At 42.6% G+C, this 15783-nt stretch overlaps 1 protein-coding gene across 8 annotated transcripts in view; it reads left to right on the forward strand.

Annotated features, from left to right (window-relative positions):
- The window catches only part of PPP4R4 (protein phosphatase 4 regulatory subunit 4), a 103094-nt gene that overhangs the window by 43655 nt on the left and 43656 nt on the right, over positions 1-15783 (forward strand). For 6 of the 8 annotated variants that reach the window (XM_070065569.2, XM_070065572.2, XM_070065568.2 and 3 more), the window contains 2 exons: positions 11025-11172; positions 11644-11717. In XM_070065569.2, coding sequence (XP_069921670.2) covers positions 11025-11172; positions 11644-11717 — 222 coding nt within the window. Of the gene's footprint in view, positions 1-9557; positions 9814-9873; positions 10057-11024; positions 11173-11643; positions 11718-15783 lie in introns of those variants that run through there. The other 2 variants (XM_089322733.1, XM_089322734.1) reach the window with 2 other exon arrangements.

Below are 15783 nucleotides of genomic sequence, written 5' to 3' on the forward strand. Positions count from 1 at the left end.
AGCCCCAGACAAGGGTGCCTTGCACTCATTTGTAAATCGCTCTGCACAAGTCTTCACTGTTTGCTCATGAGAAAGACTGGGAGGCAGCGAAGGGGCTCGAGAGTCTGCCCCTTGGTGACACGGTGCTGGTGACTGCCCTTGCTCAGGCACTGCAGCCGCTCTGTCCACCTCTGCAGACCCTTCTCTCTTGTGAAGGAGAAGTCTAATCTAGGGAAGTAGCAGCGAACCTTCCTGCTTCCAGGGCCCAGGCGAACCACTGCTGCTACGGGAGTGCTGGATGCAAGGCCCCCCTGCCTCTGGAAGAGGTGTAGGAGACCCTCGCCCCTGCAGGACCATGCGAGGACCACTGTGAACAAAGGGCCCTGGGAGAGGGCAGGAGGTGTTAGACCGGGACTGATAGAAGGCAGTGGTTTGCTATCAGTGGGGAAGGAGCAAGAGATTTGATCTTTGCAAAGACCTACCCCTCCCTAAGATACAAGTCATAGACAGGAATGCTAAAGAAGCTCCATGCCTGAGATCTGGGCTCAAAGGCCCTGCCTAAGATGGTCTGGACCACGATTACTGGTCCCTTACTTCCACAGTTAGCCCCCAGGTAGTAATAAGCAACAGTAATCTACGCTAGGGAACCAACAAGTAGCGTGGAGGGAGCCCCCTGCTGAGGGCTGCAGGTAGTGCAGGAAACCCCATGGCATAGGCATTGGACCCAAGACAGCAGTGTCCACGTGGGAGGAGGTTGGAGAATGTGGTTCTGTGGAAGTTACCATGGCTACAGCAAAACTTTAACCCAGCTCCACTACTGAGTAGACTTATCCAGCCTCCTACCTTGACAGCTGACCAGACTGTTGCCTCTGTCTTCACTGAATATCCAGCAGCCCATAAACAATTTCTGGGCACACAAAATAAGGCACAAATATCAGGAAGACAAAAAGCAAACAGCTGTAGTATCAGAGATGACTCAGATGTTGAAAGTATTAGTGAATTTAAAATAACTATGATTAATATGTAAAAAAAATCCAGTGAAAAACAACATGCATGGATATATGCACATTTAAATTCCAAGAGAGAGGGTTATGTAAAATAATCAAATGGAAATGCTGGAAGTAAAGAGGATGATGACAGAGGTGAAGCTTAGCAGTTTGGATGCAGCGGGGAAGAATCAGTGAACTTGAAGATTGAAGTTATTGACACTGAAGCAAAGATGAAAATGACTTGTGGGAGAACACAGGAGAGAACGTCCTACACGTTCAGATGGCAGGAAGTGGATAATATACGTGCAGACTGGAGCCTCAGAGTGAGAGAACCGAGAGCAGGGAACAAAAGCCTGAAGAATAGGACTTTTCTGAAATTAATGGAAGAGAAGAAGCCATAGATGCAAGAAGCTTGGAGGCCCACAGCAGGACCAACACACATGTAGACACACATGTTCTCTCTCTCATAGTCAAACTACTCAAAAAGAAAGAGGCAGTCCTGAAAATAGCGAATGACAAAAGGACCCAAGGGAAAACTAGAGGCTTTAGTCAAATACTGCAGGCCAGAGGATAAGAGAGCGTCATGTTAAAAATACAGAAAGTGGGCCCTGGGCTGTGGCTTAGCGGGTAAAGCCACCGCCTGCAGTGCTGACATGCCATATGGGTACCAGTTTGAGTCCCAACTGCTCCACTTCCCATCAAGCTCTCTGCTATGGCTTGGGAAAGCAGTGGAAGATGGCCCAAGTCCTTGGGCCTCTGTACCCGCTTGGGAGATCTGGACAAGTTTCTGGCTTCTGACTTCGGATCAGCGCAGCTCCAGCCACTGCGGCCATCTGGGGAGTGAACCAGCAGATGGAAGACCTCTCTGTCTCTCTCTCTTTCTCTCTCTCTGCCTCTCTGTAATGCTGCCTTTCAAATAAAAAAAAATTAACAAAAAATACGGAAAGAAAAAAGAAATAAATAAACCAGAAATTTATACCCAGTGAAAATATCTTTAAAATGTTTATTTATATTAATTTGATAGGTAGAGAGATGGGAACAAAGAAGACAGATCTCCCATCTGCTAATTCACTCCTCAAATGCCCATGACATCTGAGGCTGGGCCAGGCTGTGAACTGGAGTAGGGAACTCATTCTGAGTCTCCCATGTGGGTGGCAGGGACGCATCTAGTGGTCCCTAGGGTGTGCACATCTAGGGTGTGCAATAGCAGGAAACCGGACTCAGAACTAGAGCCAGGCCTTGAATCCAGGGTCTCTGGTATTGGATGCAGATGCCCCAAGTGACATTTTTACTGCTGTGCCAAATGCCCACCTCATGAAAATATCTTTTAGAGATGAACACAGAGTCTTTTTTTTTTTTTTAGTTCGAGAGGCAGAGAAGATTGAAATCATCCAAATTGAAATAAAAAGATAAAAACAACTGGAAAAACCAGAGTTCACCCAAGGCAGACAGACACTACCCTCCCATCTACCAGTTCACCCCCTACATGCTGCTGATAGCCAGAGCTGGGCCCAGCTGGAGCCACGAGCCAAGACCTCAATCCAGGTCGCCCATGTGGGTGGCAGGAACTCAATTACGTGAGTCATAACTGCTGGTTCCTAGGTCCACTCTCAGAGGAAGCTGGAGTCAGGAGCTGGAGCGCATGGAACCCAGGCTCTCAGGTGCGGACACAAGTATAACTGATGTCTCACCTACTGGGCTAATGCCCAGCCTGGGAAACCTTGTTTTAGACAAACAGATTGAGAGAACAATCGCACCTGAGCTGTACTTCAAGAAGCAGAAAAGGAAGTTCTTTAAGAGGAAGTAATATGATAGCAGACGGAAATCTGGATTGACAAATGAATCAGGAACACCAGGACATAATGACAGTTCTGTAGAAATTCTGGAAATTGGAAGAGGCAGCAAGAAATTCCCGAGTCCTTCTGGGAGGCCCAGCATTGCCTGGATCTCCAAATGGGGAACAGACACTGCTAAGAAAACTATGGCACGTGTCCTTGCTGAATTAGATACAGCACGTCTTCCAATAAAGGGCAAGTCCAGTCTAGACTTGCATCCAAAGTGCAGGAAAGCAACAGAGAAATCAAAGCGTCTGCACTGGTGTTGGCACTGTGGCATGGCCGGTTAAGCTGCTGCCTGCGATGCTGGCATCCCATATAGGCAACAATTCAGGTCCCAGCTGTTCCACTTTTTTTTTTTTTTTTTTTTTTAAATTTATTTGAGAGGTAGAGTTACAGACAGTGAGAGGGAGGTCTTCCGTCCATTGGTTCACTCTCCAAATGGCTGCAACGGCTGGAGCTGCACCGATCCGAAGCCAGGAGCCAGGTGTTTCTTCTGGGTCTCCCACGCAGGTGGAGGGGCCTAAGGACTCAGGCCATCTTCTACTGCTTTCCCAGGCCATAGCAGAGAGCTGGATTGGAAGAAGAGCAGCCAGGACTAGAACCAGCTTGCATGTGGGATGCGGGCGCTGCAGGAGGAGGATTAAACTACTGCACCATGGATTAACCTACTGCACCGGCCCCCAGCTGTTCCACTTTCAATCCAGCTCCCTGCTAATGTACCTAGGAAAGCCTGGAGGGTGGTCTAGATGGTTGGGACCCTGCTCCCACGTGGAAGACCCGGAAAAAGTTCCTGGATTCTGGCTTCGGCTTCACCCAGCACTGGCCATTGTGGCCATTTAGGGAGTGAACCAGTTGATGGAAGACCTCTTCTCTCTCTCATTCTTTCTCTCTCTCTGAAACTCTGTCCTTCAAATAAATTAAAAAATCTTTAAAGAAGGCATCTACATTACAGAGAAAGAATAAATAAAAAAAGAAACCACCAAAACAACAACAAAAACTCCAACAAGATTACATGATCTTCCATGTAGGAGTTTATGAAAGAGACAATATTAAAACTACCAAATGAGTATAGAAAGTTGGAGGATATAAGCTGAATATATAAAAATCAATTATCTGTCTACATTATCAAAAACAAACGGTTGAAAATTGAATTTTAAACTATCACACTAGCATTAAAGTATATAATAGTTGATATGCAGGGCTTATACACTGAAAAGTACAGAACATTCCTGGGAGAAGAGAACCAAGTAAATGGAAATATATGAATGTATTATGTTCATGGATCAGAAGAATCAACACTGTTAAGATATGAGTGATCCTCAAATCAAACTCTATATAAAAATTTCTGAAGTTTTAATTGTTTATTTTGTGGTAGGACATGACAAGCTGATTCCAAAATCCACATGAAGATGTAAAGGACCTAGAATAGCTTTGGAAAAACAGAAACAAAATTGGAGGCCTTGCACTTTCTGATTTGAAGACATAATACTCAGCTATAGCAACTTAGATTATATGACACTGGTGTAAAGACAGACTTAAGAACTGGGGAAAAGGGTCTGTACTTCACACCATATAAAAAATGAACTCAAAGTAGATCATAAATCTATAGTGTCACAAACTAAAATGGTGAAAACTTCTAGAAGAAACAGGAAAGAAAAACTGTGTGACTTTGGATTAGGCGAAGGTTTTTTCTGTGTGATGCTAAAAGCATGATCTGTAGAAGAAAATTGAGTAAATTTGACTCTTGAGAGAATGAAAAGACGAGAAAGAATGGGAGAAAATATTTGTAAATCACCTATCTGATAAAGGACATGTGTTCAGAATATCTTATGTATATTGGCCATCCACAAATCTTTGGTGAAATGCTATTCACATTTTTGATCATTGTAAAAAGCCCTCAAAACTCAGTAATAAACAACTCAATTTTTTAAAATGAGCAAAAATGTGAATAGCATTTCACCAAAGAAGATTTGTACATTGCCAGTTAACATAAGATGTTTAGCATCATTAGTTATTAGAGAAATGCAAATAAACATGCTATACACCTGTTAGAATATCTATACTAAGAAAAAACTGCCCATGCCAGGCATTGGCAAGAATGTGGAACAACTTGAACTCTCATATGCTGCTGATAGCAATGTGAAATGGTACAACCATGGTGGAAAATTGTTTCTCAGAAATTTAAATATACACCTATTGTATCATTCAGCCATTTCACTTCTGAGAATTAAGAAAAATTGAAGCATATATTCATACAAAGCCTTGCATTTGAATGTTCATCTCAAGTTTATTTGTAATAAGAACCCAGGTAACTATCAACAGATGATGGGTAAATAAATTTTTGTATAGCTGTTCAGTGGGATGATATTTTGGATATATTCTGGGTCTAAGCCCTGTTTTGATTTATGTGTTGAAATAACTTCCTTCATTGTTTTAAATAACTTCCTTCATGTTTTAAATTTTCTTTGCTAAACAGAATGATTGGACTTTATTTTGTAAACCAATCTCATGCTCTATTTTGTTTATTTTTCATATTTAAATAATTTTTAAAAATTTAACTGATGATTGTATGTATTTATGAGATACCATGTGATACTCTATTTTTTAAAAAAAGATTTATTTATTTAAAAGGCAGAGTTACAGAGAGAGAGAGATCGATCTTTCATCTACTGGCTCACTCCCCTCATGGCCACAATGGCCGGGGCTGGGCCAAGCTGAAGCCAGGAGACAGGAGCCTTCAGTTCTCCCACATGGGTGCAGAGACCCAAAGACTTGGGCCATCTTCTGTTGCTTTCCCACGTGCATTGCAGGGAACTGGATCAGAAGTGGAGCAGCCAGGACGAGAACTGGTGCCCATTTGTGATGGTGCTGTTGCAGGCGGCAGCTTAATCCATTACACCACAGTGCAGGCCCCGGGACACTCTCTTTTGATTAGAACATACCCATTTATATTTAATGTAGTCACACGTCATTTTACTACCATCTTTACTTTTCCTTTCTCAGTTGCTGTGTGTTCCTCATTCTCATTTCCATTTTGGAATTAGGTAGTTCTATCATTCTCCCTCCTGCTCGTCCTCTTAGTTTAGAAGTTATGTACTCTTCTTTGTTAGTAACATTAGACATTACAAGAAATGCTATCAAACTTCAATGTTCTTTGGTATTTTTACCCTTTCCTTAGTTTTATATGACTTATTTAGGTCTTATAGGTCATTTAGGTTTATTTAGATTTACCCACATATTTATTGTTGTTGAAGATAATATTTTTATTTGGGATTATTTTTCCTTCTGGAAGGAGGCCCTTTAATATTTTCTTTAGTACAAGTCTGCTGTGACAATTCCATTTTTTTTGGGCTGAAAATGTTTTGCACTCATTGATAACCTTACTCATTGTTGGGTCTCCAGCACCCAGCACAAAGTGCCTTGAACATAAGGAAATGAGTAGTTTTGAACCCTTGATTGATTTATAATCAGCAGGAGTCACTTACGGGACAGAACCAGACCTCTGACTTTTTTTTTCCTTTAGTTTCTCTGAAAACTCAGCAAGATATGGGTACTTAATACATAATGTGAATGAAGTTAAAATTGTATTGACTTCTGAATGAGATTCTTGTCTGGCTACTTTAGAGAGTTTAGGATAGATGCTCTAGTTGTTTACCAAAATGTGCTAGACTTTCTATTGCTATTCTTTTTCCAAGGAAAGAGTTTGTACTTTTTAAGAAAAAATTTAACTAAATGTAATCATAATGTGATCATTTTAAATGATTATTTGTTATCACATCTATTAAACAGATTTGCTAAGCCCATACTTTCTTTGCAACGTTTGAAAATGCTGCTTACTTACATTTTATGCCTAAATCATGAACTTACCCATGATCCTAATTTACTGTATGTAGAAATGACATAGCAGAATAATCCAACTAGATACTCAGTTTCAAAACTGTGGTCTCGCATCTGTGGGTTTGTTTTCATGTCCTGGTGACCTTTACGTGGGAGGATATTTCATTGCACGATTACAACAGTAGTTACTGTTGGCATTGCTATCTCCTTAATGTAGTGAGATCTTCGGGATATTTGTTTGTGTACCTCCTCATGAACCTTGTGTTTCGTCACTGAAACCAGATTTACAGAAGTGTAGAGCACATTCCTTTGTTATCCCTGTTTGCTGTTTTCTCCTTTCCTTTCCCTCTCAGATTTTAATTTCCAGGCCCTCTGTGAGCTCTCCCCGCCTTTTATTTGGGTGTGAAATGTGACCATCAGGGATAGGGAAAAGGAGATATCACAGTGAACTGTTAAAGAAGTCTAAGAGTTAGCATGTGTCAGTTATTTGAGTTAAAGTCTTTTATAAGTGTTGCAATTTTAAAGTGAAAAAAACCTGTTCACTATTATTGTTAATCCCTGGAAATTCCTACATTTTTACCCTTAGTCCCCCAGATATTTGATATATCCTAGATCTTTAATATTTAAATCCCTATTATTTTATTTCAAAGTAATCTATGATATTACCTCTCAAACTACACAAAGAATACACTGTCATTTTAGAGTTCTTTACCTCCCCTGAGCACTCTCACAGTAAATGTACTTTCCAGTAAGGTTAGTGTCAGAATGGGTCACTAAAATATTTGCTCTCTTGGAATAAGCCCACGCCTCACTGCTTATTCCTGTAGGCTGTGTCTTGTGAAGAGAAGCGTCTTCTCATGGGTACAACACAAAGTTGTTGGAGACAGAACTGTTGTCCGCTCTGCAAGGCATGGATTGCATTGTTTTACAAAATGTTTTTTTATTTTTTTGGTATCATTCATGCTAACTAAAGAATGAATTTAGGCGCAGAAGTGTCTGGCCCACCTTGCTTCCTTGAAAGGGAAATTGGAAGTGTACCATTAACTCATTTCTCAGCTGTCTCATTTCGTGTTTGAGGAATACGAGTTGGGATGCCAGCCTTCACAGTAGCAGTCAGAGGAGTGGTCACTGGCGCTAAGGCCTGCACTTCAGCCATAGAGGAATTCACCTTTCAGTGTCTTCCAAGGCCCATGAGGATGCACGCTTATTTATCCAGAGAGTGTGCATCTCACTAATGTTTGTGCAGAGGTGTGGCTGTGGAAGAGCATTTACTGGTAAGTATCAAGCTCCTACTGAATTATGTTTGTGAAGTATGTTTAGAAATCCATTGATTTGTAGCAGTGATAAAATCTCTTAGTCTGTGCTGGTTTCTTAACAGTGGACAGTCCCAGAGGCTGAAGTCAGCACAAGAAGAGAAAAAGCCAAATCCTGATAAGACTTGAGGATTTTTCGAAAATTAGATGCAAAATAGTTGGGGCAGATGTCGCTGCGGGAGTCAAGGCTAAGTATCACAGGAAGAAGATATGACACTGGAGAGCTTCTCCTGTTCTTCTTTTGCATAAAGCTTGCATATGTTCAAAGCCCAGGACCTTAATGCCATTGAGCGGGGCTTAATTACAGCTCTTGGAACGTAAACCGCAGACCCACGTGAACTGGAGTGTACATTGTGGCCCTCAGAATTTCTTATTTCTTTGCAAAGTCCTTTCTGTTTCTAAATAAAAGCTGTGTTCTCTGAAACCTGGGAGTGATGTATATTGGCCACGTCGAATCTTTCAAAAGCATTTTCCAGCTCCAGTATCGTTAGTGTGGAACAAATGTGTTTTGGGAATGGTGTGTGGGAGGGGTTGATCTAAGAGACCAATCGCGGCCTCCACTTTCTGTCTTAATGCTCCTTCTCTTTTTCTCTCAGCCATGACCTCAAGATATGTCATTGTCTGTTGGCTGAAAAACCTTGTAAAATAACAGTTGTGCCTGTGATACAAAAGATTAGGACAAAGCCAAACCAAACCTCCAGCTTTGTATGTAATAGGCTTTCCAGGAGTTAAGCCTAACACAGAAACATGTGCCACAGCCAGGGCACGTGGCCGGATCTCCCACACGGCCACGTGCAGGGTGAATGGCTGTCCAGATTCCGTGAGGGAGAGTCCAGGGCCTTGCAGGGCTTTGACTGTGCAGGCCAGGGTTAAGTCTTGGGGTTATGAGCTGGTTACGAGCTCGCTGGCCTTCAGGGAACTCTGTCACTGCTCTGAGTCTGTTTCTCCTGCTGTGGGGGGTACTGCGTCACTTCCCAGCGTGATGACAGACAGTGGCATCACTGTGCTGAATCAAAGCGCCTGGAGTTTGCTGCAGGTCACGGTTACGGACATGCTGGGGTAGAAGAAGGCGGGACCATCTCCCTGTGGATGTGATGGAGAGAGGGTTGAGGTTGCTTTTCTATCTGATCCTTGATTCCCTTCTGTCTAATTCTTCAGGACCCACCTCCAGGTATCTTGAAACACATTTTAGATTGTGTGGAAATGTGCGTGAAGGGAGAGAGCATCAAAAGCAGGAACTTAGGTGGAAGGGGGAGAGTCACCCGGTGGCTGCCTCCCCGAGTGCCTGCCCTGAACGTGTGCCAGGAGGCCAGGACAGCCGTTCCTGCAGTCGGGAAGCTCAGATCCGGTCCTGGAGACGGACTGAACGAATGACTGGGCTGTGCGCTGGTGACGGTGATGAGCCAACCTAAAGAGGGGTGGCGGGAGCTAGGATCAGGAGTGAGTCTCCGTTTAGAACGGAGCCATCAGGGAAGCGCTCATTGAAAAGGTGGTGATCTTTGTGTAGAGGTGAGAAAGAGGTCAGGGAGCCAGCCCTGTGGAAGAATGGGGAAAGATGGGCTTGAAAACCAGTCGGTAAGAACTTAGAAGGACTTGACTTTGCCTTTGAGATGGAAAGCCAGTGGAGGTTCTGAGCTGAAAAGTGACATGATCTGGCTTTCTGTAAGAATCCTTTGATGGCTGTATAGTGAATAGATGGTAGAGGCAATGGCAGAACCAAGGACCAGCTGTTGGAATGCTGCCAGCTGAGATGATGGTGACTAGGAGCAAGATGGCAGCAGCGGAGGTGCCCAGTGGCCAGATTCTGGATCCGTGTTGAAGGTAGCTCCTTCAGGATTTGCTGATCTTATGACGGTGGTAAGTAAGGGCTTGCGAGGGGTTAAGGGTGACTCCAGAGGTTAGGCTGAGCAGCCGGAAGAGCAGAGCTGCCACTTAACTCATTTCTTGAGGGGAGGAAGACTGGAGAAGCAACAGGTTTGTGAAGAGCTAGTCAGGTTGTGAATGCGATGGAATTCCTACTAGGTGGCCCTAGGGCTGTGAAGAGAGGAGACAGTGGATTGCAGGGGTCCTTGTTTAAATGCCCATTTGCACAGCAAGTTGGTAAGTCATTCAAGTTCTGTTTGAATCATTTAAATCTCTATGAAGATGGTGCCGTAACCACGTTTTATACATTGCACTAGGAAATAATGCAGAAAGATTAGTTTTCCTAGGATATGAAACTCAGTTTTATGATTATGAGTTCCATGTTTTTCTGCTAATTTTACCATATTGCTTATAAAATAGGCATACAAGGAAAATTCCAGTGACTTCCACAGTTGAAAAAAATGCCTTATGCTGCCTTTATACTACCCATATATGCATGTGTGTGCGTGCACACACACACACACACTCTTCCAGAGAAGATTAGGCAGTATCTTTGATGAGGTTTATAAAGATAGCTTTTTGACTGGTGAAAACTAATATTCTGCTGCAGTCTTTAATTTTGAATATGCATTTTCAAAATTCTTTAATGATAAATAGAGATGGCATTAATAAAATTAATTTTAAATAAAATTCATATATTTAAAAAGAGTTTACTTTTTAGTAATTTGCATCCTGAGCAGTTATTTAAAGGGGAAAATAGGTTTTCACACTCCTAAGCCCATCCCTTTTTATAGTAGAGTACATAATGTTTATTTTTTGAAGCAGAAATACAAGTAATGAAAACACATGTGATTGAGTTTTGACATTATTACTCTAGGTAGGATGACAAATTGTACAGTGCCAATAGCAAAATAGAAATTGAGATCTGTTAAAACTGTTTGTTGTTTATAGGCTTATGTACTGCTTATGGTTTTTATTCAGTAAAGCAACAGAATGGTGTTTATAAATTTTAATTTGAATTTTATGTGATGTGATGAGTGAAATGATCAGGAGCAGATTAACGCAGTTCTCTTAAGAAGAAGAAGTACGTGTGTTTAAAGCTCATATGTAGTGATTTTGTAGACTGTGTTTCTGTAACCATGGATTTAAGCCTTACGATGTCTGTTCTCTTGGCTGTGTAACTAGCAAACTCTCTGATCACACAGGAAGTGCTCCACGTTGCGGGAGTGGAAATGCAGCTAGCGGCTGCCGTGTCATTTCTGACCATTCTGCAGGAAGAATCAGTGTCAGTTCATGCGTACGCCCACTCTTTCCTGCAAGTCATCCTGCTGCATCTGGAGCACAGGGACACAGGTCAGGGCCTGGCGTGCTTCCTTCTGCGTTGGGTCGTGGTCCTGGGGAGGTGCGTGGGGCTGCTTGCGTCCTGTTGGTCTGAAGGTAGCCGAGTGAGACCGTGCTGACAACGCTCGGAAGGCTTCAGATAGTCATGCTGTCTCCTTTACAAAAAAAAAAAAAACACAACTCAGTGTCTGTAAAGGCTGAAGTTTAGCTTATGACTATGTCCTTAGAATTTTTTCTGTTTTCCCACTTGTGGTTCTAGTATTATTATACAGTTAGAAAGCTTAACTTAAAGATACCCCTGATATTTTTAAAAACATAAAATTTTCTAGGTGTTAGCTAAAACAAAAAGCAGAAAATCTTCTTAGAATAATAATACAAATCATTGTTCTCATTTTGTCATTAAATGTTATTGTGACTATCAGTGACTGGTTTGAACCTGAATTTGTGAGATTTAATTGAGCATGTTATATTTTTGCCAATCAGGTGTCAGCAATGCGTGGCTGGAAACCCTTCTGTCTATGATAGAAGTATTGCCAAAAGAAACCCTCAGGCATGAGGTAACGTCTACCCCCTCCTACCCCCACCCCACCAATAAGTAAATCTATGGATTTTTTTTTGTCAAAATTCTTTTTATAAAAGTACTGCTCAATATCACAAGCTTTTAGGGAATACATTAATGAAAACCACTATGAGATATTGCCTCATTACAGTTAGAATGGCAACACTTACATACTACTGGTGGGGATGCAAATGAGTCCGTCCATATGAAGAAAAATGTGGAGGTTCCTCATAAAACTCCAAGTAGATCTAGGATGTGGCCCAGCTGTCCGGCGTCTGGGTACATGTCCCGAGGAAGTGAAGCCAGCATATCAAAGCTACACCTGCCTGACCTCCCTTGCTTAGTGCAACACTGTTCCTGGTAGCCAAGTCATGGACTCAACCCAGCTATCCATCAGTAGATGAACGCAAGAAAGGAATGTGGTGGCCGGTGCCGTGGCTCAATAGGCCAATCCTCCGCCTGTGGTGCCGGCACACCGGGTTCTAGTCCCGGTCGGGGCGCCGGATTCTGTCCCGGTTGCTCCTCTTCCAGTCCAGCTCTCTGCTGTGGCCTGGGAGGGCAGTGGAGGATGGCCCAAGTGCTTGGGCCCTGCACCCGCATGGGAGACCAGGAGGAAGGAAGCACCTGGCTCCCGGCTTCAGATCAGCGTGGTGTGCTGGCCATAGCGGCTATTTGGGGGATGAACCAATGGAAGGAAGCCCTTTCTCTCTCTCTCACTGTCCACTCTGCCTGTCAGAAAAAGAAAAAAAGAAGGGAATGTGGTAAAATACACAATTGAGTATGATTCAGCCATAAACAGCATGAAATCCTGACATTTGTAGCAAAATGCGTGGAGGTCATTACGTTTTGTAAATAGGCCAGACACATCCAGGCAAGTACTGCATGTACTCTCACGTGGAAGTTTGAAAAAAAGGTCACCTGAACTTAGAACAGCGATTACTAGAGAGTGGGACGGGAAGGGTGAGTCGGGGAGGGTCAGATAGAAGTAGTGACTCCAGTGTGCCACAGCATGGCGGGTAGCCATAGCTCACAGCACTGTGTTAGGCTCTGTATGAAGACCGGAAGAGAGGATCTGGTAGCTCCAAACACCAAGGGAGGATGAGAAAAATGGGAAAGCAGGTTGCCTGGTTGGATCGTTTTATGCTGTGTGCATGTGTTGAAATATTGCACTGTACCCCATAAAAACCTACAAGTATATGTTAATGATTTTTTAAAGTTTTTTAAAATAAAGGAATAAAGTTGTTTTCCATTCTGAAAGCAATGCATGCTCCTTGTGGAAAATTTGAGTAATATAGAAAATGGAAAGAAGAACAATAATTTATAGTGTTAATGCACTTGTCCTCTTGATTCTGATATGTAGCCCTTCAGGGTTTCCTTATACGTGGTGGCTGCTCGCCAGATTAGTGATCATATTTGAATTTACATTTGGTTGTTTTTCACTGGGCATAGTTTTCCTGTATTCTTCTAAACTCATTTTTTAGTAGATGTAAAATATTTTGCTTGTTAAACATTCAAGCCTGTTTTCAGGTTGAAATCTTGCTGTAAAACTAAGACACTAATGAACTCTATAGAACTTTTCCTGTTTTTCAGGAAATTTCTTTATCTGTAACATCCCTAAAAAATGGAATTACTTGGGGCCGGCACTGTGGCTCACTTGGTTAATCCTCAGCCTGGGGCACAGGCCCAGGTTCTAGTCCGTTACTCCTCTTCCTGTCCAGCTCTCTGCTGTGGCCTGGAAGGGCAGTGGAGGATGGCCCAGGTGCTTGGGCCCCTGTACCCGTGTGGGAAACCAGGAGGAGGCACCTGTCTTTTAGCTCTGGCCGTTGTGGCCATTGGAGGGGTGAACCATCGGATGGAAGACCTTTCTCTCTGTCTCTCTCTCTCACTGTCTGTAACTCTACTTGTCAAATAAATAAATAAAAAATATTTTTAAAAAAATGGAATTACTGAGTCAGAGAGCGTTGATGTTCTTGAGGTCTTGACTAAGAATATGTGAAAATGTTGTTTCTCTTTTCTTAGCAACAGTGTTCCAATTAAATTTTAATGGGCCACAGATGAAGTTGCATTTTAATGGGAATTTTGAAATTATTATGCTTTAGAATATTTTCCCATGTATTTATATCAGTTCTACTTACTCCTTTGGAATTGTCTGGTCCTTTCTTTTATACACTATTTATTTGTCACTTATCCCTTAAAGTTGTCAATCCTTTGTTATCCTTGCAAAAATATCTTTCTAATTTGTTGTTTGTCTTTTGATTTTTAACATTTTTTAGTATATCCTTCTTTAAAAATTATAGGTAAAGGCCGGCGCCGTGGCTCACTAGGCTAATCCTCCACCTGCGGCACCAGCACACCGGGTTCTAGTCCCGGTCAGGGCGCCGGATTCTGTCCCGGTTGCCCCTCTTCCAGTCCAGCTCTCTGCTGTGGCCCGGGAGGGCAGTGGAGGATGGCCCAAGTGCTTGGGCCCTGCACCCCATGGGAGACCAGGAGAAGCACCTGGCTCCTGGCTTCGGATCAGTCCGGTGTGCCAGCTGCAGCGCGCTGGCCGCGGTGGCCATTGGAGGGTGAACCAACGGCAAAGGAGACCTTTCTCTCTGTCTCTCTCTCTCACTGTCCACTCTGCCTGTCCAAAAAAAAAAAAAAATTGTACATAAACTGTGATGAGAGAATAGGAAAAATGGAAAGGAAATTTATCCTTTAATGAAACACTTTTCAGTCTTTGAATATTATCCATATATATATGTGTATATATATATATATTTATTTTTAAATATGTCATGGTTGAAAAAATAGTCATCAGTCAGTACAGTGTCCTCAGCTGAGTAAAAGCCTTTCTTTGCCCTTATGCAGTTTACAGTTTTAGCCCAATGCCAAGATGCTTGCTTGAAAATTTGTATAGCTGTGAGAATGTTTGTGTATTTGATGCCAAGTACTTAGATGTTTACACAGATTTAATGTTGAGTATAATGTAGACATACTATTTATATTTTTGAAAAATGCAGTAGAACACAGTTTTTACTCTAGAATGCTATATTTTACTTAATGTGATTTTTTAGATTTTGAATATATGTTTTCATTTATTCAAATCTTTTACCTTTAAATTTTATTTGTTGCAGCTAGTGTTGTGGTGCAGTTATGATGATCCAAGTACTTGGGTTTCTGCCATCCACGTGGGAGGCACTGATGAAGGTCCTGGCTCCTGACTTTGTTCTGGCCCGGCCCTGGCCATTGCATCCATCTGAGGAGTGAACCAGCAGATAGGATCTTCCTGTCTGTCTCTGTTTGTCACTCTGCCTTTCAAATAAGTAAATAAATAAATCTTTAAATAATCATATTTGTCATGATGCATCCAGTAGTTTCAGCTACCTTTTGTTGATAGGAAACAAACTAGTTTGCTTTTAAAGTAGTAGAATTTTAGAACGTGAAGGGACCTCAGTATGAAATATTCTAATTTCTATGGTAAGGAGCTAAAAAACCTGGCAATGAGAAATAGCAAGGTTGCTTAGGTGGACGAAAGAGGTAGGACTAAAGCCGGCGCCGCGGCTCACTAGGCTAATCCTCCGCCGTGCGGCACCAGCACACCGGGTTCTAGTCCCGGTCGGGGCACCGGATTCTGTCCTGGTTGCCCCTCTTCCAGGCCAGCTCTCTGCTGTGGCCCGGGAGTGCAGTGGAGGATGGCCCAAGTGCTTGGGCCCTGCACCCCATGGGAGACCAGGATAAGTACCTGGCTCCTGCCATCGGATTGGTGTGGTGTGCTGGCCGCAGTGCGCCGGCCGCGGTGGCCATTGGTGGGTGAACCAATGGCAAAAGGAAGTCACTGTCCACTCTGCCTATCAAAAAAAAAAAAAAAAAAAAAAAGAGGTAGGACTAGAGTCATGGTCTGATCTTCATCGCTCTTCAGTCTTTCAGTGCTGTTGTGTTTTTGAGTGCCTTCCATACAAATGATACAATATCAGACTCAGGTTGTTGTTTTCAAATGTCAATATTTTACCCAATGTAATTTGCTTTTAGCTATAATGTTTTCCATCCCATTAGGAAAAATATAAACATTTATATGGAATAAA

Source organism: Oryctolagus cuniculus, chromosome 20 (genome assembly GCF_051225735.1).
Source record: "Oryctolagus cuniculus isolate XC-2025 breed Fujian yellow rabbit chromosome 20, ASM5122573v1, whole genome shotgun sequence".
In the NCBI taxonomy this organism is placed as follows: domain Eukaryota; kingdom Metazoa; phylum Chordata; class Mammalia; order Lagomorpha; family Leporidae; genus Oryctolagus; species Oryctolagus cuniculus.